This window comes from Anabrus simplex, chromosome 1 (genome assembly GCF_040414725.1).
Source record: "Anabrus simplex isolate iqAnaSimp1 chromosome 1, ASM4041472v1, whole genome shotgun sequence".
NCBI classification, from domain to species: domain Eukaryota; kingdom Metazoa; phylum Arthropoda; class Insecta; order Orthoptera; family Tettigoniidae; genus Anabrus; species Anabrus simplex.
This window is the reverse complement of record NC_090265.1, coordinates 865,796,468-865,823,715: the sequence shown is the minus strand read 5'-3', so window position 1 is coordinate 865,823,715 and position 27,248 is coordinate 865,796,468. Positions and strand designations below refer to the sequence as shown.

At 37.7% G+C, this 27,248-nt stretch overlaps 1 protein-coding gene across 1 annotated transcript in view; it reads right to left on the bottom strand.

Moving 5' to 3' along the window:
- Positions 1-27,248, bottom strand: part of LOC136857307 (dynein regulatory complex protein 1) — a 256,632-nt gene that overhangs the window by 71,830 nt on the left and 157,554 nt on the right. Inside the window, exon 14 of the mRNA XM_067135886.2 lies at positions 1,909-2,069. Coding sequence (XP_066991987.2) covers positions 1,909-2,069 — 161 coding nt within the window. The remainder of the gene's footprint in view (positions 1-1,908; positions 2,070-27,248) is intronic.

Sequence of the window (27,248 nt, the reverse complement as noted above, 5' to 3'; positions counted from 1 at the left end):
CTCTCTGCTGCACTAACAAATTCCTTTTTAAAATTGCCCCACTCCTCTTCTACATTTCCCACTTCAGTAACTGGGATTTGTTGCTTCAGTCTTTCCTGAAAATCTTCCTGTACATTTTTGTCTTTCATTTTCCATACTTTTATTTTACTTTCTCTTAACTCTTTTAGTTTTTCCATTTTTTCCAACCATAATTTTGCCACGACAACTCTATGGTCTCCAACATATACTTCTCCTGGTAAAGCTGTCACATCCATCAACTCCCTGCGATTTGTCCTTTCCACCAAAGAGAAGTCAATTACTGATTTTGTTCTTCTGTCACCCCACCCATATCTTGTAATTTTCCTACTGTTTTTCTTTCAAAACCATGTATTCCCCACTATCACTCCATTCCTTTCACAGAAGTCCACTAGTTCCTCTTCTTCATGATTCTCTTTCCCATATCCATATGGTTCAATGACTTCTTCCTTTCCTTGTCTCTCGTTTCCGACCTGTGCATTCAGATCTCCCATAATAACCCCTCCCACACTTGAAATTTCTCTTTTTACTCTTTCTCCAAGAATCCTTATGAATCCCTGTTTCCTGTCTGTGGTGCATACACTTGTATGACGTTCATCACTTCATTCTTCATCTTTAGTCTAATCTTCATTATTCTGTCACTCACACATTCTACCACTTCAACATACTCCTCCAATTGCTTCGAAATGATTAGTCCCACTCCGTTTATTGCCTCTCGGCCAGCACTCCAGTATAATGTGTATCCTTTCCTCAATTTCTTCCTTCTGTTACCTTTCCATTTCACTTCACTCAGCCCCATCATTTCCACCTTCTCCTCCATGAAGTCTACTACTTCCTCCACCTCCATAAGATTTACTATTCCTATCTTAATGTTGGTTACTGGCTGCCCATTTCTCACAGTTCCCTCAGTACCCTGAGAACTTTACTTCAACAGCAGGGGATGCCCCAACCTTTCTCGAGGCTGATGTACTAGTACCATATCATGTATGGTATATCAGGTGTGATTATAAGGAAAGATATTCTTTGTGATAATAATATTGCCGAGATTCATTAATAAAGGTTACAGATCTCTTCACATGGTTATCAGGGTATTTTGGGGTTATAGTATGGATATGAAGAAGAGGGTGTATAAGTCTCTGATAAGACCCTAATTACAGAATGGTTCCAGTGTATAGGACTCTCAACAGGATTACTTGATTTGAGAACAGGAAAATATCCAAAAGAAAGCTGCACAATTTGTTATTGATGATTTCCGGCAAAAGAACAGTGTTAAGAGTTGCATACTTTGGGCTGGGAATACTCAGGAGAAAGGAGACAAACTGGTTGACTAAGCAGAACGTTCCAAGCTGTCAGTAGTGAGATTGTGTGGAATGACATTAGAAAAGAAACAAGCTTAAATGGAGTTTTAAAAGTACGAAAGATCATAATATGAAGATGAAGTTGGAAGTCAAGAGGACAAAGTGGGACAAATATTCATTTATAGGAAGAGGAATTAGGGATTGGAACTATTTACCAATGGAGATGTTTGATAAATTTTCAACATCTCTGAAATCATTTAAGTAAAGACTAGATAAACAACTGATAGGAAATATGTCACCTAGGTGACAGCCTGAAATGTAGATCAGTGGTGACTGTTCATAAAAATACTTGATGACATCAGGCAAGCTCAGAACTGACATCTAATGAGAGAGGGGAATTATAACGCAAAATGTTGTACATATAACCGTGACTTTTTGGCCAAAAGATAAAAAGACACATAAAATAGATATCAAAACTAGGGCACAGAAACTGAAGAATGGCTTCTTATTCTTTCAAGCTTGGTGATTGAACAACAGCTTTATAAAGTACAAATAACATTAATAATAAGAAAACCAAACCTTTATTATATCTCACCTTCAACACCAAAACTGACACTCTGCTTATGTCCTTTCTCACTTCCCTCAGATATATTCGGTGGCCAATTACCTTCACTATGACTTGCATATAGCATCTGGTGAGATTCATCCAGTCCCACTGAAGCTGTATCACTGCCACTACTAAAATTTAAGTATGTACTATATTAGCTATATAATATAAAAATCACAGGAATAATGGTGGTTATAAAATAAGCAATCAATTTCAAAAACTTCAATGTACTTAATTTAGATAAACAAGCCAATGTGTTTTCTGGTGGTGGTGATTGCTTCTTTAAAGGACAAAGTGGACAGGATCAAATTGTCACAATCATTCCTATATTCTTTTTTAAAAAAGGGGACTACATGCTATGCAAAAACAAAATTTGTAAACTATGAAGAGGTTAAGGCTGAGAAACATGAAATTCTAAGTGTAAGGCTCATCTCTAAAGAATAGGCAACTTGATGTTTCTGGGGTGTTCAGACCTGGAAAGGGTTACATTGATGCAGAATTATTTGATCAGATAATCAGCTGTGAAGGAAATGACACAGAAGGGAATATGATCGTAGCAGGTGACCTTAATTTACCAAATGTTAACTAGGGAGGTAATACAAATGACAAATCATTACCAACAAATGGTAAAAAAATAAAAATAAAAAAAGTTTTCTCAGAAGGACACCTGAAAGTGACAACAACAACAAGAGAGAAGAATATTCTAGACATGGTGCTGATAAAACCAGAGAAACTGAAATGTTAGGTACTATAAGTGAGGTATGAGGGAGTTTCTTAAAAATAACTATGATAAAAATATTAACAGCCTATGGAAAAGGTTTAAGGCAATTCATGAGAAATATGAAAATAAGTATGTATCTTTAAAGGTGGTAATGGATGGCAAAGATCACTATATTATTACAGAAAAATACAGAGTTCAAGGAGGAGGTGCAGGCTGGAAAAACATAGTGTTAGGAAAAGTTGTGGAAGCTTAGAGAAATTGAAGGAAATTGAATTCATTGAAGAAGTGATCATGAAGCTGTTTTTTGCTGTAGTTAAAAACAAATGTGATAGAAAGGAAGGTTGTTACTAATACCTTCATGGAGAAGGAGAAGGTGGAAATGATGGGGCTGAGTGAAGTGAAATGGAAAGGTAACAGAAGGAAGAAATTGAGGAAAGGATACACATTATACTGGAGTGGTGGCCGAGAGGCAATAAACGGAGTGGGACTAATCATTTCGAAGCAATCGGAGGAGTATGTTGAAGTGGTAGAATGTGTGAGTGACAGAATGATGAAGATTAGACTAAAGATGAAGAATGAAGTGATGAACGTCATACAAGTGTATGCACCACAGACAGGAAACAGGGATTCATAAGGATTCTTGGAGAAAGAGTAAAAAGAGAAATTTCAAGTGTGGGAGTGGTTATTATGGGAGATCTGAATGCACAGGTCGGAAACGAGAGACAAGGAAAGGAAGAAGTCGTTGAACCATATGGATATGGGAAAAAGAATCATGAAGAAGAGGAACTAGTGGACTTCTGTGAAAGGAATGGAGTGATAGTGGGGAATACATGGTTTTGAAAGAAAAACAGCAGGAAAATTACAAGATATGGGTGGGGTGACAGAAGAACAAAATCAGTAATTGACTTCTCTTTGGTGGAAAGGACAAATAGCAGGAAGTTGATGGATGTGACAGCTTTACCAGGAGAAGCATATGTTGGGGACCATAGAGTTGTGGTGGCAAAATTATGGTTGGAAAAAATGAAAAAACTAAAAGAGTTAAGAGAAAGTAAAATAAAAGTATGGAAAATGAAAGACAAAAATGTACAGGAAGATTTTCAGGAAAGACTGAAGCAACAAATCCCAGTTCCTGAAGTGGGAAATGTAGAAGAGGAGTGGGGCAATTTTAAAAAGGAATTTTTTAGTGCAGCAGAGAGTCCTTGTGGCAGGACATCTACAAGAGTGAAAGAAGTCAGCTAAGGATAATACGATGCTAAGCATAATTAGCAGTCATGTGAGTTTTAGTAAAAAATGTAGGTACTTTAAGACAGAAACAAGTTCCAGAAAAGAAAACATTCGAGTGTCTTGGTAGGTGTGCTAGGTACCAACTGATGAGCCCAGCCTAGCACACGGGGGCAAAACGCTGACAGCCAGGAATGAGTTAGCTGGAAAATTTATAATGTCCAATAACGGACCATTTATATTGGTATTATTCAGAAGTTGGCGGCTCACGTTTCTCTCCTGTGTTAGAGTGCACTAAACTGTTACAACTGTCTACCCCTGTCTGCCCGCGTGACATGTTCTACCTCAAACCATTATGCATGCCTTGTGTATAATTGAAACTCATCCATTTTGGACGTTGTACTTGTCTCGTAACTGCCTTGTATAGTGTTTATACTGTACTATATGTGCCTTCTGAATAAGGTTAATCTATATCAATAGTTGTTTTGTAGTGAGTGTGTTGTGTAATCTTATTCACAACTCATGGTAGTACTACTGGTCCTCCAGAAATCAAACATTGGTCCTGGCTTATTCTTATTCACTGGTCACTCCAGGTTGCATGAAATGAACTGTGTGTGTTTAGAAGTATATTACTTTGCAAAGGAAGGAGATAAATCGTGTGCATTATATCATACAAATTTCAAGTCATGCCATGGAAATGTTACAGACTTTGCTGTATTACATTAGAGGACTGTGAGTCATGCAGTTGTCACACCACATTTGTGTTGTAAACGGTCTCTATGAATAAAATTCAATAAAACCGTATGTGTGAAAAGTGATCTGAACTGTGCTGACTGATGTTATGTACTGAAACCATACAGTGTCCTGTACAACTCATTTGTATTATTTGCATCTTTACATTTCATCAAAACTGTGTCAGAGGTCGAATTATTTGTGTCATACATGTCTGAGAGGAACATCCCGGGGACTCGACTGACATTTGATCAGAGCCTAGACACAAGGAGAAAGCTCGGCGAACAAAGAAGAGGTGGAGGTGGAACCAGCCCACCACCAAAAGGCCCTTGCAGTCAGATGAGAGGGACTGAACAAGACACAGCGCTCAAAGTAGTCTAACACGCCCATGGGAGTGGCTATTTTACAGTGTTTCAAGCCAACAGATGGCAATTTTCTCTTCTTTTCTCATGTTTCCATGTGTGCAAACATAGAGTTTTGTCGCGCAAAAATTATGATATTCGAATCCAGCCGTACAAAAATTTACATAAAAGACACTAATAAATTGGCAGGGTTTACTCTATATTCCGAGCTTAAAAGGTGTAATACTTTATTCACGAGGTGAATTGAGGTCATGAGGTGTCAAGAGAAATGGATGCAAACCAGATGTTTTAAGGAAAGTGTCCGTGTGGGATGGACAGTTCTGCAGCGTTTAGCTCCATCCCCCAAGTAACACTAGTACTAAGGCCAATGGCGAGAGAGTATTCGTGAGAAAACTACCGATCGATTTGTGAGCACATTTAGCTCAGGTGAAAGGGGAGATTGAGACCTATTAGATGCACCTTTTAGATAATTTGAATACAAGCTGCCAACAGAGCCGATTTTTCAAACAGTGGTTTCGTACTCTCAGACCCCAAGTGAAAACCACTCGGTAATAAATAAGGGCTGGTTGCTTGCCGATGGTCAGTCTGGTGAGAGTTATCAAAGAAGGAACCTATGCTATCCGTGGTCATGAGGGTTGTAAGTAAGTGCTGGTACAGTTGTGAGTAGTCAACTATAAATCAAGAGTGACTTAAGTAATAGCATGACGAATATAAGACCAAGTGTGAGGACTCAGCCATTATAGCATGGTAATTTGTGATCCCACCACTGTAAGCGATCCAAACGATTATATCCAATGCATGCTCCAGTAGTTCCGGCAAGCTGGGTATAGAAAAGCGTGGGAGATGCTACTGTGCGAGATATTTCAGTGAAAAAGTTGAATTTTCTTTGCTTTCAGTCCCCAAACTCAGTTCATTGTGTGTTGTGTTCTTCAAGCATGTATCTTATGTGGCTTGATTAATTTAACAGTTCAGCATACCATACTATTTTGTGCCTGGCTGTAAGTCAGGCTATCATACAGTAGTTGTTGATATGCTAATTTTTTCACCACCAAAGGATAGAAATCAATTTGAAAAATTGGCCAGAGCTATTCCACAGAAGGATACTGAGTTAGCATGTAATAGCAGAATTTGTCTGATCATTTGATAGTAAAATCAGATAATTTTATAGTGAATAGTGAAAAAGTGGATATATCTCATGTGAGATGGAAATTACGTCCAGGAGCAGTGCCTCACAGTTTCTCCAATTTCCCGAAATATCTTTCAAGTGAGATTAAGTCCTGTGAAACTCCCAACAGGATAAAGAACCTAAACACCATCAGGAAAAGAAGAAAAAAGATTGAAGACGGGAGTGCAGCAACGAATGGGAAATTAAAAGGTCAGCCTTAAATAGTTCATGGATGTTTGTTTTAATATGCTGGGAGTTATGAGCTATTAACCTGTATATGTACACTCCGGTAACCTGTGCTTTCCGCAACATGTGATGAAGGCCATAGTTCTTATTTCCATGTATGATTTTTTCTGTTGTACCCTGCTGTGGTATTTTAACTGTAATTTCTCATTGACTTTTTAAAAAATACAGTGTACTGTATATACTTACCAGTTACGGAGTAATACGTTTCCCCCGGTATCATTCCTAAGACCAGCTGATCGGTATTGTGCAGCTTGCCCACTCTTGCCTGGCGGGGCACCCTTGAACTCGAGGAGTCCTCACACTTGTTCTTTTATTCCTCATGGTAACAGCTTACTGGGCCTGTGTAAATTCTCTGTGCCTGATTAAGCAAGACCGCTGTGAAGTTGATTAGGTGGTGGTGGTGATTATTGTTTTAAGAGGAAGTACAACTAGGCAACCATCCTCTATATAACACTAATCAGAGAGAGAAAATGGAAGGTATCCGACACTTCAAAAAATGAAGGTATCAGCCAAAGGAAGACAAAGGCCACGAAGGGCGTGAAAATGAAAGACTCCCTAGACCTCGGAAACCCAATACTGTCAGGTCAGAAAAGAACAAGAATTGACCAAGGGAGGTCAGACACAAGTAAGTGGAAGCAAGGCCAGACTCAGTTCAGGGTCTCATGGTTGGTAGCCAACACTCTCAAGTTAAGATACCCTGGAGCCCCTTTTAGTCACCTTGTACGACAGGCAGGGGATACCGTGGGTGTTATGCTACCACCCCCACCCACTGGGGGAAGCTGATTAGGTAATGAGTGGGAGTTGGCTTTGACAGTGCTAATGTAAATTAGAATAGCATCAACTGGAACATTCTGCTATTCTGAGTAAGGTATCACAAGTCCTACGAGTCGCCCTACTCAATAGATTAATACAGTATGTGCCGGCCATTGCTATAATTTACCTATCTTAATATGGTAAAATTTCAGTTGCCTAATCCTATCTGTACCACATTATCCAATGTGAGTGAAGAAGTTAAGGCGACACTCCGGAGATAAAAATCGATATTTTGGTAATTTTGGTGAAATAATTTTTATGACTGAAATGGAAAGGACTGAGTTTCTTTTTTCTTGTCACAAAGTTATTCCACTTAATTCAAACAATTTATCACTGTAATAATGCTTTGTTTGCCAATTGTAATTTTACATTTAAATCCCGTTTTCTCCCATAATATTCTGCCAAATGTAACAAAATTTTTATGTTATATGTATCACAGCTATATTAAGAAACCTGCATATGGAATTTTTTACTGAAGAATTTTTCAAGTAGTAGGAATTTTTAAGTCCAAAATTTTAGAACATAAAAATTACACGAACTTTAGTATGATATATCTCCTTATATAAATTATGTACAGAAAAATCAATATGTAGTGCTTTTAAAAGAAGTATTATCTACCTAATTAAGAATTTACATTAATATGTTAATTAAATTTTATGAAAAATGGAATTAAAAATTTCAAAAACAATATTTTGGAAAAACTATTAATTGTATATGAAAGAAACGTTCATGATATCTCTACTTTTACGTAGGTGACATTCCCACACAAAGTTTCATGAAAATCCATGCATTAGGTAAAAACATATTTTTATCTCCGGAGTGTTGCCTTAACATTCCTGGTGAATTATTTCAAGATTCTAGTAGCTGGACGATTTGAGCCCATTCATGGATTGCCATAGATGGGAAGAGATGGGTGATAATCCTCACTGCAGTGCCACTGAGATGAATGAGTAATTCCACCATGGGTAGTCCATGGAAAGAGAAGGGATCACCAAAGATCAGTAGGTGACCATGATATTATTTGGCATGTAAACACTGGTAAACATGTAGGATTATAAATGCATAACTGTTGTAAATAATGCATGTTATGATATTAAGTTTGATTTTCATAATGGTAACATAAATAATAAAAGTTAAAATTTCTGGACAAAACCACATTTCCTTTTCTAGTATTTCGGGGGATGCTTTCCTTTCCATTCTTGATTTTGTAATATATTAGTGAGTATTGTGTGTATTGAGGACATGATTAGATGAGCATAAAAGCATTCCTGGAGGGAATGGAAAATAATAATAATAAGTGGAGGATTAGAATTACTATGTCGAAGAGTCTGTTTGTCGATGTCCTATGAAGTTTATTGTGGGGAATAGCATAGCCTAATGTTTTATGAGTTTCAGACAAACATTGCATGATCAGCTGACACATAATGGTTAAAGCATGAAATATCAAGAACAAAGAATTCTGGCCAAGAGAGAGAGAGATACCAGCATATGACATTTAGGGAGATAGAGTGTTAGGAACAGTATGTAAAATTTCCCTTGATTTTTGATGTTCTATTCATAAAATCTTGTTTGAAGTGTTTTATTTTTTATTTTTTCTCTTGTAGACCAGTGTGAATTTGTAGTGGTTGCCAGGAATTTGAGAGAGTAATGAAATTTGACAGCAGGTGGAGAGAAATATAATGAGATGCCCTAGGAATTATGATAAACGATATGAGATGCAGTGACAAGGTGGAACACCCAAAATGATATATGATTAGATATGGAAGATATGGAATTAGAATGTTAAAATACTCCAAGGTGATAGCGGATGAAAAGTGAAAGAATAAGGAATAATATTCCTTGGGAATTCTATGATGATGATATGTATAAAGAAGAAGAAAGAAGTGAATCAGGTGATAAAAGTATGTCATAGGAAGAGAATTAGCAGCCGCAGTTAAAGATGGGCTCGGCTCAGTGCTGCCAGTGAATAGAGATGGGGGCTGGCTGTATGACCAGCACGCACAATGGAAGAGAAACCTTTCCCCTCCTGTGGAGAGCCCTTGCCATGTTATTGGGTTTAAAGCCTTGGACCATGCAAACCTACACTGTTTCCTATAGTTCCATTTGAGAATATCTGTGTTAAATTAATAATATGCTAATTATCAGTGGTAGTTAAGACATGTTCACCACCCTCCCTCCCCATTCAGAATTACGAGGAGATAGAGAGTTTAGGGATTTTAGATGTATGTATCTCAGCCAGAGGATATAGATTTGAATCCGGACAATGGCCAGGTTGTACCGGCATGCGAGATCCTCATGCTGGTTTTCACTTGGGGTAGAAGAAGTGTATGTCTGTGTCTTTCTTCACGGAATCGCCCCACATGTATATATTGCGTAAATAAGGTTGTGTGAAGGATTATATTTCTTGGAGCTCAAACAGAGTCTATGTTCACATTGTTGTGTTTTCTTGCCGGCAGGGGAAAGGTTCATTAGGAGAATTTGCTCAGTGTTGTATATGTAAATATTTTGTTCATGTGTTGATTATATAATTTAGGGTAAAGTTGGTTGTTTACATGTCAAGGTAGAAATGTAATGGTTAGGAGGAAATCTTCTTGGGAAACTAATAACAAAGGTGATCTGCTGAAAGATTATTTAACGGAAAGATCACAAGGATGTGATTGCCAGACTTCATAAAATACTTAACTCTTGGTTTGCAATAATTGACATGAAAGAGAAGATGAATATGGACTCTTGTGAATCATTATTGGCAGGATGAAGTCTGTGTTGATTTTATATCACCAAGCGCACTTCAGATATGTTTGTTAGTTATGTATTTGTTTCGATATTTTGTTGTATTTTGTAGTTATATTCATCACACTTCAGTGAAAAAATTGTCATTTGTAACCCCTTTACATAATTCCTGTCATTTCTAGTATAGCAAAGCAGTATCCAGTAGATATTTGAACCAAATCCTACTTTCATATTAGATAAGAGCATATTTTCCTTTTTATTTTGACATTCATTGAACGTACCACCCCCATATTTGTCTCTGGTGAGACCCCAACTAGAGTATGGTTCCAGTGTATGGGACCCTCACCAGGATTACTTGATTCAGGAACTGGAAAAAATCCAAAGAAAAGCAGCTCGATTTGTTCTGGGCGATTTCTGACAAAAGAGTAGCATTACAAAAATGTTGCAAAGTTTGGGCTGGGAAGAACTGGGAGAAAGGAGATGAGCTGCTCGACTAAGTGGTATGTATATCTTCAATACGGAACCAAAATGGGAATAGTTACTTGTAACTAAGTGGTATGTTCCGAGCTGTCAGTGGAGAGATGGCGTGGGAGGACATCAGTAGACGAATAAGTTTGAGTGGTGTCTTTAAAAGTAGGAAAGATCACAATATGAAGGTAAAGTTGGAATTCAAGAGGACAAATTTGGGCAAATATTTGTATATAAGAAGGGGAGTTAGGGATTGAAATAACTTACCAAGGGAGATGTTCAATAAATTTTGAATTTCTTTGCAATCATTTAAGAAAAGGCTAGGAAAACAACAGATAGGGAATCTGCCACCTGGGCGACTGCCCTAAATGCAGATCAGTAGTGATTGATTGATTGATTGATTGATTGATTGATTGATTGATTCCTTGCTTAAGCTATGTAGGTGCTCATTTAGAAAGTAAGAGAATGATGATTCAAGGCCTGTTGTTGTTGGCTCGGGTCGTACATCGATATCATCTCATCTGTGTTTGGTGATTGATAAAGTTACATTTGACACCAGGAAATGTGGTATATTATTTATCACTGCTGCCCCATGACACCTTGGAAGGATGGGTAAATTTGGCAGTCAATCGCGAGGCTGTGTTCCACTAGGTAGGTCCCATTAGGGTACATAACATCAGGCAGCACAGTTCAGATCACTTCCCACATGTACAGTTTTATTGAAGTTTATTGATAGAGACCCTTTACAACACAAACATGATGTGACAACTGTGTGACTCACCGTTCCATAATGTAATACAGCAAAGTCTGTAACATTTCACTTCATGAACTCCTCTGATGAGGTTGATGCAGGAAGGGGATCCGATCATAAAAACTTGCTATGAACATTCATCTCACTTTGTACCAGACCGCATAGAGAAACAGGACAAGGGTTGGACCTACATCGTCAATAACTACTCAAGTAGGAGTAACTTTTTTATTTTACCTAGTCTCACAAGACATATGCCTTCTTCTGCCACTGATATCACCAACTAGAAACTTCCCAAAGATATTCGGTTAGCAAATGAACAGTTTCACATTCCTAGTAAAATCAACATGTTGATAGGATCAGATCTGTACCCGTACCTCATGATGAATGGTCAGTTGAAGACAGGCAATCACTCTCAAGTTCTACAAGAAACACGTTTGGGTTGGGTTTTGTTTGGTTGTATCCCTGGTTATTCTGAACCCAGAAAGTCCATAACATTATTTCTGCATAACAAACTTCCTCTGGATTCACAACTACAAAGAAAGAAGTAGCAGTTAACCCTCACACTAAGGAGGAAGAAGTCTGTGAACAACACTTTGTTGAAACTATTACTAGGACAACATTGGATGCTTTATCATAAAACTACCAAAATGCCCAAATCATTCTCCACTTGGAGTCTTGCTCACAAATGTTGAACATAGGTTTCTACAAGTTGAGTCAAGACTACTACGGAACCCCATGATGAATGCTGACTACTCTTGGTTCATGGAGGAATGTGAAGAGTTAGGCCACATGTCCCTTCAGTTGGTCAAGATGACACATCTTCCAATAACCTTTCTACAGAGCCAGCTTTCTACTTGCCTCACCATGCAGTATTTAAAAAAACCACACAACCATAAAAACCAGGGTAGCATTCAATGCATCAGCGAAAACCAGTATTTCATTGAATGACATTGTTGGACCCAACATTCAAGATAATCTTTTCTCAATAGTCCTCAGATTCAGAACGTACGCTTATGCCATTACTGTCGACATCTGAAAAATGTATAGACAAATTTGTGTGAACTCTCAAGATTATGATTTACAAGATATTCTTTGGTGTGCCTCAACCAATGAGCCCTTACATCACTATCAGTTAACCACAGGTACATATGGTACTGCCACAGCATATTTCCTGGACAGCAGATGCCTCACTCAATTAGCCAGTGATGCAGAATCTACTCACATTCTAGCTTCTAAGGTGATAATACATGGCATGTATGTTGATGACTTTGTCGCCAGTACTGACAACCTTCAAGAAGCTCAAGAACTACAGACTGCCATTACCCACATTCTTGAATGCAGAGGTTTTACATTGTGCAAGATGTTACTTCACAACATTCAGTGAACACAAACACGAATCTCAGCTTCTCTGCAAGATTAAGGATTCTGATGGCATCAGGACATTAAGATTACTATAGCATACCTCACATTACTCTTTCTAGTATGAGATTAATATGAAATCCCATGGCTTCCTCACGAATAAGAGCACAGTCCTGTCAGTCGTTACATTTATTTATGATTCACTTGGCTCGTAAGCTCCTATAACAATCCGCTGTAAGGTATTCATGCAGCAATTCCGGTTAAAACAATTTATTTGGGATGAACCATTATCAATTGAACTTCAGAGGGAATGGCAAGATATTTATAATCATCTTCCACAACAATACTGCAATGCAGAAGGCTTCCGCGTCCGCCATTTCAATATGCGACTTTGGGCGGAGGCCAGCGCTTGTAGCAGTGACATCACCACTGGGCCCCCCCACTCCCTCTCCTGCTGCACCACTCATGGATGAGCCTAGGCGCAAGAATGGCCTGTCTCTATTTTCTCTGTGGTGACGTGGGGCCTAAGTGGAAACAATGAGAACGATTAACCCAGAGCCTATTATATCATGAGGTTTCTGGATGTTTCCGGCCTGTTCTGTAACAACTGGCCCTTTTATATAAGGTAGGCAATCGAGGGTGGGAGTGAGTTGAGCTCAGTCAGTGAGTCGAGCTCAGTCAGTGAGTCGAGTGCAGTCAGTCTGACTGTGAGTCGGTAGCTTGAGATTGAGGAGACTGCCTGTAGAGAGTGTTCTGTCCGTGGAACTGAGTACTTGTTCTGCGTGTCTGTCGCCGTGTATGGGTCTCTTCGGCCAGCCATGGTATACAGAATGCCATGTGCTGTAGCGTGAGGAAGAGAATACTGGGTATTGGCATGGGACAGTGAAACGGAGGTTCTACTGGCATCAGGACATTAGGATTACATGACTCATTCCAGTATGAGATTAATATGAAATCCCATGGCTTCCCACAAACAAGAGCACAGTACGGTCAGTCATTGCAGCATACATCATCCTGAACTGTGAGAATGTCAGGTGCGGACTGTGAACTGAGGACTGTGATAGTGGCAAAGAGAGTAATTGTGTGGTCTGTACTGCATCGTGTAAGTTGTTGTGAATTTTTTATTTTTTTTACAAGTTGCTTTATGTCGCAATGACACAGATAGGTCTTATGGTGACAACGGGACAGGAAAGGGTTAGGAGGAGTGGGAAGGAAGTGGCCATGGCCTTAATTAAGGTACAGCCCTAGAATTTGCATGGTATTAAAGTGGGAAACCACGGAAAACCATTTTCAGGGCTGCCGACAGTGGAGTTCGAACCCACTATCTCCCAAATACTGGATAACTGGGCACACTTACGGGACTGCAGCTACTGAGCTCGGTGGTTGTGATCCTGGTATGCCTGTGTGTGTTAATTTGTAGATTTAGTAGTTAGATAATAAATTTTAGAAGTCTAATACTAACAGTTGTAACATTCATTTATCAACCCCACCAACTTGTAGCAATATATTAATTCTCCAGTTTGTGAAAATCAAGGGTAGCATCACCCACATCCAACTCCATGGATTTTCTGATGCATCACAATGTATTTTTCTCTACCTTATCACGAGAAAAGCAGGGAAGAAATCTCTTTGCATCTAGCCTGCTAGAAAAATAGTTGTTTCTGTGGTCAAAGCAGTGTCAATCCCGAGACTGGAGCTCTGTGGTATCCAGTAACTTGCTAGATTGATAAAGAAGGTAATTCATACACTGACTTTAACAATTGATAGTATCCACTTATAGTCAGACTCCATGGTTGTCCTAAGTTAGCAGAAACCCCTACAAAATGGAAGACGTACATAAATTTCAGGAAACTCAATTGTCAAAAAATGATCAGTGTTTCGCCCCATTGCAGCATGAGGTCATCAGCTGGGTACCACATCTTGCCAGCTGACATGCCAGTAGCTACACCACCGCAAGCTATCCTGTGATAAGCACAACGCAGAGCCGATGCACTAGGGGAGAATTGCAATTCCACTTGCTATATATATGCCCCCCCACCGGCTAGCATGACCAGAAATATTACTTCCGATTGAGATAGCTAAATAAAATTCAGGAAACACAATCGTCAATAATTACCAGTGTTTCGCCCCAGTGCAACATAGTCTACTCAGTTTGGAAGCCATATTTTTGGTGATATCAGTAGGTAAGAAATCCAAGAGAACTGAGTGTCAGATTGGGGATACAAAGCTGGAATAGGTAGATAATTTCAGTACTTGGAATATGTGTTTTCCCAGGATGGTAGTATAGTAAGCGAGATTGAATCAAGTTGCAGTAAAGCCAAAGCAGTGAGCTCGCAGTTGCGATTGACAGTATTCTGTAAGAAGGATGTCAGCTCCTGGACAAAACTATCTTTACATCGGTCTGTTTTCGTACCAACTTTGCTTTACAGAGAAAGCTGGGTGGACTCAGGATATCTTATTCATAAGTTAGAAGAAACTGACATGAAAGTAGTGAGAATTATTGCTGGTACAAACACGTGGGAAGAATGGCAGGAGGGTACTCGGAATGAGGAGAAAAAGGCTAAGTTAGGAATGAGCTTGATGGATGAAGCGGTATGCATAAACCAGCTTCGGTGTTGGGGTCATGTGAAGCGACTGGAGGAGGATATGTTACCTAGGAGAATAATGGGGTCTGTTATGGAGGGAAGACCAAGACAATGACGGTTAGACTCACTTTCTAACGATTAAAAGATAAGAGGTATAGAACTAAACGTGGCCACAGAACTAGTTGCAAATAGAGGATTGTGGCAACGTTTAGTAAATTCACAGAGGCTTGCAGACTGAACGCTGAAAGGCATGATGGCCTATAAAGATGATTTATGTATGTGTGTGTGTTTAAATCCACTGACGGAGGGTGGGCGGTATGTTTGGTACTTATTTCTTGTGCCCAAATTCATTGGTTATGTTTCATAAGTTGGCAATGTTATGTTACTCATGACTCAGTAGTTGACGATTCAAGTTTCGCTCCTGCATCAGAGCACACTGAACTGTCATTGTTGTTGACCACTATCTACCCATGTGGCATGTTCTATCTCAAACTGTTATAAGACTACTGATGAAAATGAGGGCTACTGGACTAGAGAAAAGAGTGACTGAATCAGAGTCTTCATTTCTAGAAAATAGAACTCAAGAGAATGAAAGTAGGTGAAGCATTATGTGATCATGTAATGATTAAGAGAGGGATCCAGCAAGGCAGTATTATTGGACCTCTGTATTTTCATAATATATTTTGTATACAGGGTGAAGGGAAATTCGCGCACTCGGGCATCACAGCGCGAGTCCTCACATGCCAGCAATAAAAAAAAGTCTCTCACAAAAGTTCGTCCTGCGAGTATATCCAGCAGAAAAAGGACATTGAAGAGTGGCAATCTGGCAACACTGTAACCATATTGTGCCAGGGAAAAGTTGTTGGGCAAGAGCATGGGAAGGATCTCAGGTTGTGTACGGTCTTATTGGAGCAGGTACAGAGAAGGAAGACTTCGCAGGGCGAATAATAGATGGTAACTAAGATTAAGTTATACGGAGATTCCCACCTTCCAATACTTGTCAATTTCTATATAATGGTTTTATTAATTACATAATATAATCCAGCTTAATCTCTAGGACATGTTTCGTTCTGATTATGGAACATCTTCAGCTAAAAGATTTGACAAAATGGCAAGACAATTAAAATACATGTGATAGTTATGATGAAATCAGCTAAAAGATTTGACAAAATGGCATGATAATTAAAACACATGTGATAGTTATGATGATAAAATAAAAATGTTCATTCATGTTGAGTTAAAATTTCAACAAGTCAGTGTCCAAGTGACAAAGTAAAATCGGCGTAAGGGTTCTTCTTTATGTTGGAGACGTGTATACTTGCTAATCGTGAAGATAAAATTAGAGATATAAAAGATTTTCTTAAAGTATAGTTATCGGGGGAACACTTGAATAACAACCATAGTTGAAGTTGAGTTGCAGTTAGACTGTTAAAATAAGTCTGAAACAAGAAGAAAATAAGTAAAAAGGAGGATATTTTAAAGAAGAAAAAAAGGGTTCTTGCACAATGTTTGGACGTGCATGGAGGTCTCTTTGAGCATCTGTTGTTCTGAGCACAACGTATTTTGTTGTGAAGGTCATGCGGTCATTAATATGGACAGTATTATTGCTAATGTGCTTGTAACCTTGTAAGAACCTTTTTTTCTCCTTTAAAATATTGTGTAGTTATTCTGCCCTATGACAGGTCATTTGTTTCAACTGTCTATTCCTTATTGGTCTACCCAAGTATTTGTTGTGTTCAGCATTACAAAATGTTGTAAATGTAGGATACATGTGACCTAAGATACAGTGTCTTACTGTATTACAGGATGAAATGTCTGATGGAAATTAGCAAATTAAAAACTGCGCTTCAACCCAGGATCGACCCCTCGACCTCCTGCATGCTAACCCAAAACTCTATCCACTGCACCAACTGTACAGCACGACTAATACGTGCTGACAGAGGTAGTTACCCTACATGTGGTTACAGTGTTGCCAGACTGCCACTCTTCAACGTCCTTTTACTGCCGGATATACTCGCAGGACAAAAATTTGTGAGAGACATATTTTTATTGCTGGCATGTGAGGAGTCGCGCTGCGATGCCCGAATTTCGCTTCACCCTGTATAAATGAGATGAGTGAAGAACAGGAATCATAAATATGGCATTTTTGCAGATGGTGTTATCTATACCTATAAAAGCAAGATGTCCTGACTGACTGACTGACTGATAATCAATGCACAGCAAAAACTACTGGAGATAATAATCATCATCATCATCCTAAACCATCTCAAGTTTCCCGGGTGTGGTATATGAGCCTCCTCCATCTCATCCTGTCCTTGTACCATTCTTCCTCCACCAACTTGTCCCAATCATGACGTCTCAGCAGTACATCGCTCTTAACTAAATTTATCCATTTCCTTCGTGGCCTTCCCACGGGTCGTCTTCCTTCTACCTTTCTGTCAAATTCCTTCCTTGTAGTTCTGTTTACTGGCATCCTCTTCATATGACCAAACCACTTCAGTCTTGATATCTGAATATTATTGAGGAGAGAATAATCTATTCCTACTTCTTCTCTAATTTTCTCATTCCCAATCTTGTCTTTCCTGGTTTTCTGGATCATAGTGCGTAGGAATTTCATTTCAGCTGCCTGAAGTTTGGAATTATCTCTATTGGTCAGTGTTGTGGTTTCGAGACTGTATGTAAGAAATGGTGTATAATAGGACTTGTACAATGTCATTTTTGTTTTCATGGGTATTTGCTCATCCCACAGCAGGTGTCTTACCTGGTGGTAAAATTGTGTTGCCTTATCGATTCGATTGTTCACCTCATGTTTTGCTAGGTTGTCATTTGATATAACACTACCCAAGTATTTGAAAACTGGAACGCTGTCCAGTTGAGCTTCATTTAACATGACTATTGGTTCTGCTCCTTCCCCATACACTTTCATCACCACCGTCTTGGTCTTGCTGATGTTTAAACCATATTTCTTAAACTTCTCATTCCAGCTTTGTATTCTCTCTCCCAATTCCTCTTCTGAGTCACTCCAGATCGCAACATCATCTGCAAATGTGAAGGCTTTGATATCTCCATGTTCTTTCCTTTTAATAGATTTCATTATTACATCCATTACAATAATAAATAGAAGTGGTGACAATGAGCTGCCCTGCTGCGCTCCTCTCTTTGTTTCAAACCAGTCCAACAAACCACATCCTACTTGAATACAGTTTCTGTTCCCACTATACAACATTTTCACTTTGTCTATGAGGCTGTCTCGCACTTGAAGTTCTTTCATGCATTGCTAAATTCTTTCCCTTGGTACACTATTGTATGCTTTCTCAATGTCCAAAAATATTAGAAATAAAGGCTTGTTCTTCTCCCAGTATTTTTCTATTAGCATCCTAATTGCAAATATAAGGTCTGTAGTTGACCTTTCTGGTCTGAAACCATACTGCTCTTCTTTCAAAATTGGTTCAACAATATATCTCATTCTGGTCTCTATTATTTTTTCCAATATTTTCTGGACATGAGACAGTAGTGTGATACCACGGTAATTAGTACATTTTCGTCGGCTTCCTTTCTTGAACAGAGGTACAATGATGCCCATCTTCCAGTCCTCAGGAATAGTATTTTCCTCTCATAAATTGTTGAGCAGTCTGTAGAGCCATTGGATTCCTGGAATTCCCACTGCTTTCAGCATATCTGCACTTAGTTCGTCTATGCCCACTGCCTTTCCTTTCTTCATGCTCTTCAGCGCATTTTCAACCTCAAGCCATGTAATTGGTGGTTCAGTTGTGTTTCCTCGACTTGGCTCTTCTCTATCCGTTGTTTTCTGTATCTCCATTCAGCAGTTTTTCGAAATAGATCTTGAGTTCTTGTTTAATTTCTCCCTCTTCTTGTGCCAGAGTTCCATCATCACGTTCTATTGCTTTTATGGTCTCTCGATCCCTTCGCTTGTTTTTCACTACTCTGTATAGCAATGCATGAAAATTTGAGGATAAGTTCCTACCATAGTGTAGATGTGCACTAAGAAAGGATTTTTTAAAAATCCTATTTTAAAAGGGTGAAACGGGGTGAAATGTGATTTTACATTTTTGTTCAATATATCTGTTTATGCAAAACATATTTTACATGTACTCATTCAAATGTTCTTTTTCTTATAGCATAAATCCTATTTTAAAAGATTTTTTTAAATTCCAATTTTAAAGGAGTGAAATGTGATTTTACATTTTTTTCAATGTCTCCATTTTTGTGAAAAATACTGTACATATATTCATTCAAATATTTCTTTTCTTATAACATAAATACTATTTTAAACGAAATTTTTAAAATTCTAATTTTAAAGGGGTGAAATGTGATTTTACATTTTTTTAGCAAAGCTGTCTAAGGTTTGAAGATATGTCACTTATTTTGACGAAGGAGAGACCTAAGACAACTTGCATATTGTCAGCCAATAATGAAGTGAATGTGGTGCCAAGCTTTGAAATTACTCTATTCTTGACTGGTCATGGCAAATTTGGTTATTATTTTTATTGATTTGGAATCAATTGTCCTGATGGCTAAGTGTGTGTCTGTGGATCCTCACAAACAGTGGACCACCAACTGTTTGAATGTGCTGCATTTGAAAGAAGGCATGACTTGAACTCTCATTTGAATTATTGCAACACTGCATTTTCAAAACCCCTGTATCATTTGTTAAGAAGCCATGCTGTTACAAATATTTTATTAACTTCATCCACTTCATTTTCCACCGATTAGATACATGAATTCATGTATACTGTGTAAAATAGGGTTCCAGACTGCTTTGGATAATAATAATAATAATAATAATAATAATAATAATAATAATAATAATAATAATAATAATAATAATAATATCATCATCTCAGTTTTTGTGAAAAATATTATACATATACATTCATCCAATCTTCCAAATCATGTCAATAGTACATGAAAAATTTTGCATTTCTTGAAAAACCAACAAAAATATATTTATTTTGAAGATTTTCAAGATGAAATACTTCCCTTGTGTGCATGAATCTTTGGCCCTTGTCAATCAAAAATGGGCGCGGCACTTTCTGGCATATAAGTGTATGCGCCAATTCACTCCGCTTCCATGTATTTCAAGACAGTAATCAACCAAGTCCTTAATGACAATAAAAAACAGTTAACAGTATATAGGCCTACTTATACGAATGTTTGTTAGTGAATTAATGAACTATTTTACGCAGCACTGATAGCACGATTAAGTCAACGGACTCCAAGAATGCAGGCTTGAATCTGCCTCTCGGCGGCTTTTTTTAACACAGGAATATTGTTTAACAAGGAGAATTAGTACTGTTTTATACTTATTTAAGTGAGTTAAGCAGCTGCTTACAGTTTAAAGGAATGATTTCATCCATAAAACTGGTAAAACAGGCTAGACGAAAGCAAGACCAGGTTTTCCTTCATTATGATCGGCGCGCGCATGTGTCATTAGCAAAGCTGACTAAGGTTTGAAGATGTGTCACTCATAGTGACGAAGGAGAGAACTGAGGCAACTTGTATATTGTCAACCAATAATGAAATGAATATGATACAACTCTTGAGCAAGAAGTCTTTGAGTCTTGGCAGTCCTTGGTAATAACTATTCCTTTTCAGAAGAATACCAACTTTTCATATCAGAAGATTCAAAGTACTGGTGCAATGTGGAACACATCTTTTTCATGCGTACAGCAAAATGGGAGTAACTTATCTAAACACTAATGGTGAAGTGTTGCCATATAACATTGTTTCTATTGTAGGTGATGGTGGTTATCTATATAGATCTGTTTCTTACATTTTATTTTCTACTCAGTTACAGCATAAAGAAGTTTACAAAGGAAATTGAATATGTCCTCCTATTCAATACATACACATCTCCATCATTAGATGGAGTAATAATAGTCATACGTTTCAACTCGTTTGAGCCATCTTCAGTGAAAAAACTTTTTACATAATTAATGCTAAAAATTTTAAAAACATAATGGAGAAAATTATTATTATTATTATTATTATTATTATTATTATTATTATTATTATTATTATTATTATTATTATTATTATTATTATTATTATTATTATTATTATTATTATTATTATTATTTCTTGTATGTATAGCTGTGAAGTGTTACATCCATTAAGTATTAGTGTTATTATTATTTACGTAGTCGAATGATCGTATTATGTGTGAGGTTATGAAACGTGTTGTACATAGACATTGATATCAGTTCTGTTAATGTAAATACCTGTAAATTAATATTATAATTTATTCTCACCTGTATATATAAATTGTAATCCATAATTGTGAAACACACTGTAACTTCCAAAATGGTATAGACACTAGAAGGATTGAGAATGTTCTGTACACTATTTCTATGTATTGGACACTCTGGAATATTCAAGAAGGTAGTTTTTTGTAACATACTTTCTAGACACCTGGCCAGGCACATATATAAGGAGGCGATCTTGACGGCGACAAGTGAGTTGTGGAATGAGTTACTGTTGAGTTACTGAAGTTGTGGTTTGAAAGTTATTGTTTAGTAGCACGTGGCTGACATGCTGAGTTAAGGCAGTCTCCTTGTTGAATTGAGCAGTAGTTATCTGTTTTCAATTGTGTTTCCAAGTGTAACCTCTGCAGTATTCGGTGCCAGTTGTCAACTGTTTAAAGATGGCGGCTTTGCTGATATTTTACAAGTGTAGTGTTTTTGTTTTGTGATACAGTGATTAAGGTTACATGTGTATTAATTTGTGAATATGTAAATAAAAGTATTGTACCAACTGACAGAATCTTGTGTGCATCTGTGTTGATACGTTAATCTAATGTATTGTAACGGCATCAAGAAGTTTGTGAAGCTATTGTTTCATATGTTGTGAACAACCGGGTAGAGTTCTCCACTTTGTCCAAAAATCATCATGGTAATAATGAATCGAATTTTCATGTCAGAAGATTTAACTTACGGTGGAACATGTGAATTGACGGCAAAATATTTTCATTGCGCTTTGAAGTTTATCGTGATGAAAAGCTATACTGGAAATTTGGTGATGAAGGTAATACTGTAAAAAAATTGTGATTTACTGGTAATCTTTCTAATGGACATTTTGAAGTATATGAATTTATGTGCGAAGAAACAAGTGCTTCATTTGTTGTTAGAAAAGTATTAAAAAACGCCGTACTTGATACAACAAATGCTACGGGAAAAATAAAATTAAAAAAGAGCAGCAGCCACACTTTTACAGAATAATCCTTCCACACATACCATTGCTGCAAGTAAATACCAAAAGAAAAATCTCAAAGTCCATAGAGCAGCAGCAGACACGTACCAGAAGAATAATCCCAAGGTTCATAGAGCAGCGGCATCGACATACCAGAAAAATAATCCTGAGGTCCACAGAGCAGCAGCAGCTACATACCAGCAAAATAATCCTGAGGTTCAATGAGCAGCAGCAGCAGCTATACACCAGCAAAATAATTGTGAAAATCACCGGACAATTCAAATGCGATATGAGCAACATCACCCCGAGGTCCGAAAAGAAAGATGATTGCATCCATGGAAAATTAAGTTTCGTTCTGGGATGTATTATGATCCTGAAATTAATTATGAAGATAACAGCTTGATAACAATTGGTACAATGATCCATAAATGCCAATTCTGCAATGCTCTCAAGTGGAAAGATGAAACACCAGGCATGTGTTGCGATTCTGGGAGGTTCAGCTGCCACCACTCCAATCTCCACCTGAACCATTCATTATACAGTTCATTAATGGGTGCATCTAGATCATAGCCATTTTTGGATTGAATTAGAAAACAGCTGTTTTCAAATGACATCTTTTGGTGCTAAACAAGTCTTCCAAGATGGCTTTATGCCAACTTTCAAAGTACAAGGTCAAATTTATCATTCCATAGGCAGTCTATTGCCAAATGCTCATCAAGATCCTGTTTTTTTGCAGATTTACTTTGTTGGTGAAGATGAAAGAGAAGCACTAATGATGTTCTAAGTTACCAGATGTGAAGTTGACTTTGGTTAAACAGTCGCAAAAAATTCTCCATGATGTTAACTGTTATGTGAAGAACTTGAAAACAGCTCTTGAGAAGGTACCTTCAGGATGTCAAGATTAGTTATTCACATGAACGGAGAGCTGTGGCTGATGCTCACAGTGGATGATATAATGCTCCAACATTTAATGAGGTTGCTTTAAAATCGTTGGCAAACAATTTGAAAAACGAGATATATTTATTCAGAGCCACAATGATAAACTCAAATGTATCAGTGAAATTCATCCATCTTATGATGCACTTCAATATCCTATGATGTTTTGTTATGGTGTTCAATAAATATTCAATAAATATTCCTCAACATGATCCTCATAACAATAATATTTTGAAGAAAAAGAGAGCTATTATGCTTTCCGAATAATGGTGCGAGAGGGCAAAGATAATTTACTCTTACATTTTGGTGCTTTGTTAAATCAATATTTAGTTGATATGTATGGAAAAACAGAAACTTAGAGGCTAAATTTCATTCACAACAATCAAAAACAGCTAAGATCAGAAAATTATATTAATTTAAGGGATGTAGTAAGCAGGCAAGATATAAGTGCTGATCATTGTGGACAAAGAGTCATTTTGCTTTCATCACTTACTGGAAGGCCTCGATACATGCACGAACACGTGCAAGATGCAATTACATACGTACGTCATTACGGAAATCCTGATCCTTTTATGACATTTACGTGCAATCCCAAATGGATTGAAATATTGGAAGCAATCTGGAAAGGGCAAAACCACTACAATCGTCATGATATCATTTTCAGGGTTTTCCAATTGAAGGTGAAAAAACAAATGGATCTTTTCAATAAAACAGAAATTTTTGGTAATGTGCATTGTTACATGTACTCAGTAGAATGTCAGAAATGTGGATTGCCTCACATTCATATATTACTGTGGCTGGTGGAAAGCATTCCGTGTAACAAGATTGATGATATCATTTGTGCCAAAATTCCTGATCCAAATATCCTATTTTACACAATAATATCAAGTCTACAATAATTCATGGATCTTGCGGTAGTTTGAATCCTAATGCACCTTGCATGAAAGATGGACGTTGCAGTAAGAGATACCCATGACCACTTCTTCATCAAACACAAACTGGCCATGATGGTTATCTGCTGTATCAAAGATTGGCTCCACAAGATGGAGGATTCACAGTGCAGATCAACAGTGTAGAGCTTGACAACAGATGGGTAATGCCTTTCAATCCTGTTTTATCTCACTTATCAAAAGCTCACATTAATGTGGAAGACAGCAGATCTGTTAAGGCGGTTAAATATGTATGCAAGTATATCAACAAAGGCAAGCAGCTTTTTCACTACAAAATGAAGCACTTGATGAGGTAAAATTATATGAAAGAGGAAGATATATTAGTAGCTCAGAGGCAGTGTGACGAATTCTGAGATTTCCTATTCATGAAAGACATCCTACAGTTTTCCATCTCAATGTACATCTTGAGAACGGGCAAAGTGTCTTTTTCACTTCGGATAATTTGAGAGAAAAAGCCATGAATCCTACAAAAACAACTCCTTTGGCTTTCTTCTATTTATGTAATACAGATTCTTTTGCATAAACTCTCCTGTACCATGAGCTTCCAATATACTATGTATGGCAGAACAATAAATTCGTAAGAAAACGAGGTGATGACGTTGAAGGTTGGTCAGGAGTTAGAAATTATTCTGCATTAGCAAGGGTATTTTTTAAAAATATACTATTCATCCAAATAATACTGAATGCTACAACCTCCAACTCCTTCTTCACGAAGTTTGAGGACCAACATTGTTTTCTTCAATAAAAACTGTGCATGGTGTCCTACATCCTACATTCCAAGGTGCATGTAAAGCTCTGGGATTATTAGAAAATGACAGCCATTGGGAGTTAACTCTTGAAGAAGCGGCTTTGAGTAAATTTTCTTATAAAGTACGTGAATTTTTCATTGTTATGTTAGCGTTTTGTCAAATTTCTGATCCAGCTAATCTTTGGGAAATTTTGTCAGAGGACTTCTTATGGCAAACAGAAAAGCAGGTGGAAGATTGTACTCTAAATCACAGTGAAGTAAATAACCAATGTCTATTGTTAATCAAAGATGCAGCGTTATCTGTAGGAGGATGGAATTTAAATCAGTATGGCTTACATCAACCCGTAAGGTCAGGAAAAGAAGAAAATAGAGAATACTTAAAGGAAACCAATTATGATATTCAATCTTTGGTTGTGGCATCATACACAACCATTAACCCGGCTCAAGGGAGATAGGGTCATCTTCCCTATCCTTCACTTGAGTAATTCTTGCCTGGCGCATCCACATTGCAGGGGTGGGTATCCTCCACATCAGTAGGCCGGTGTGAAGAAGAGCTAAGTTCAGGCAGGGACCCAGTCTCACGGGGTATAACGTGGAACCCATGCCCAGGGTTACGGGTGAAGACCTTAACAGCATCTTAGGCAGAGAAGGATACCTTCAGAATGACGAAGATGGTGGATGAGGCAACCCATCTTCTCTGGGGAAAATTAGAAGAGGAAACCACTGCCTTATGGAGAAGAGGGATTTTCAAAGGCCAAGGGAGTAAACCCCAAAAGAATATCCTCAGATGTGTTAGGCTTAGCAGGTCAGCAGATGAGTAATTTTGTACTAGCTTTCAACTATAATACAAGACTGGGATGGATGTTTAAAAATGGAAATGAAATTGATAAGTCTCTGACTACAGTTGCACAGTGTGAAGGCAATGCTGATGTCCATGCAAGTGTTAGATCAGAGAACAAAACCTGATTTGGAACAATAAATATTCTAACAATGAATGGGAAGGAAAATGAATTGATTGACCTAATGGAGAGATGAAAACTCGACATCCTGGGATTAAGTGAAGTAAAATGGAAAGGGAAAGGAATGAAGAAACTAAGAAAGGGGTACACCTTGTACTTGATGGGTAAAGTAAAGAAAGAAATGGAGTGGGATTGGTAGCGAATCAGAATGTTGAAACAATAGCTGACGTTAAGTATGTAAATGAAAGAATTATAATAATGCACATACATGCAAACAAGGAACTACTGAAGATAGCACAGGTATATGCTCCACAGACAGGATGTAGCATGGAAGAAAAAGAAGAGTTCCTCAATGAACTGGAAAGCATATTATTGGAGATGGGATCATAATAATGGGAGATCTGAATGTCCATGTGGGAATAGATAGAATGGGATATGAGAATGTTCTGGGCCCACATGGGTATGGCGAAAGAAATGAAGATGGAGAGAAACTGTTGGACTTTTGTATGACGAAAAACCTGATAGTAAAGAACACGTGGTTTATGAAGAGGAATAGTCATAAGATCAGCCGATATAGTTGGGATGGACAGTATGGAACACTCATCGATTTTATGATAACAGACCGAGAATGGGGAAGATACGTCATGAATACGAAGATAATCCCCAGTGAAAGTATGGAAGGTGATCACAGATTACTAACTGTGGAATTAAAACAAGTAAAAATCCCTAAAACTGTATTGAAGAAGAAACCAAAGATCAGGATTTGGAATTGGAGGAGGAGGAGGAGGATAAAAGAATGGCATTCCAAGATTGTATAAAAAGGAAGTTGCCAAATACAGAAATACGAAGTGGAGAAGAAGATTGGGACAATTTAAGATAGACATTTGTGGAAGCAGCAAATGAAGTATGCGGGAAAACAACAGCAAAGGGTAAGGAAAAGGAAACATGGTGATGGACAGACAAATTAAAAAAAGGAAATAAAAGAAAGGAACAAGGTGAAGAAAGAAATGGGTAAGGTAAAGCAAAAAATGTATCAGAGGGATGAGAATAACATAGAATGGTTAGGGAATACAAAAGATTGAAACTACAAGTAAAGAGGAGTATCAAGGAAGAAAAGAGAAATGTTGGGGAGAGTTTACCAACAAAATTGAGCAAGATAGTCGCCAAAATCAGAAACTATTCAGAGTAATAAAATCAAAAAGAATAAATCAAGAAAAAATCAAGGCATTAGAGAGAGAAGATGGGTCCATAGTACATGACGAAAAGGGTCTTCAGAAGGTGATGGCAAAATATTCTGAAAACATTTATAATGAGGACGACTGCTTGGAGGAAGAACAAGATAAGAAAATGGAAATAATAGATGGAGAAAAAGA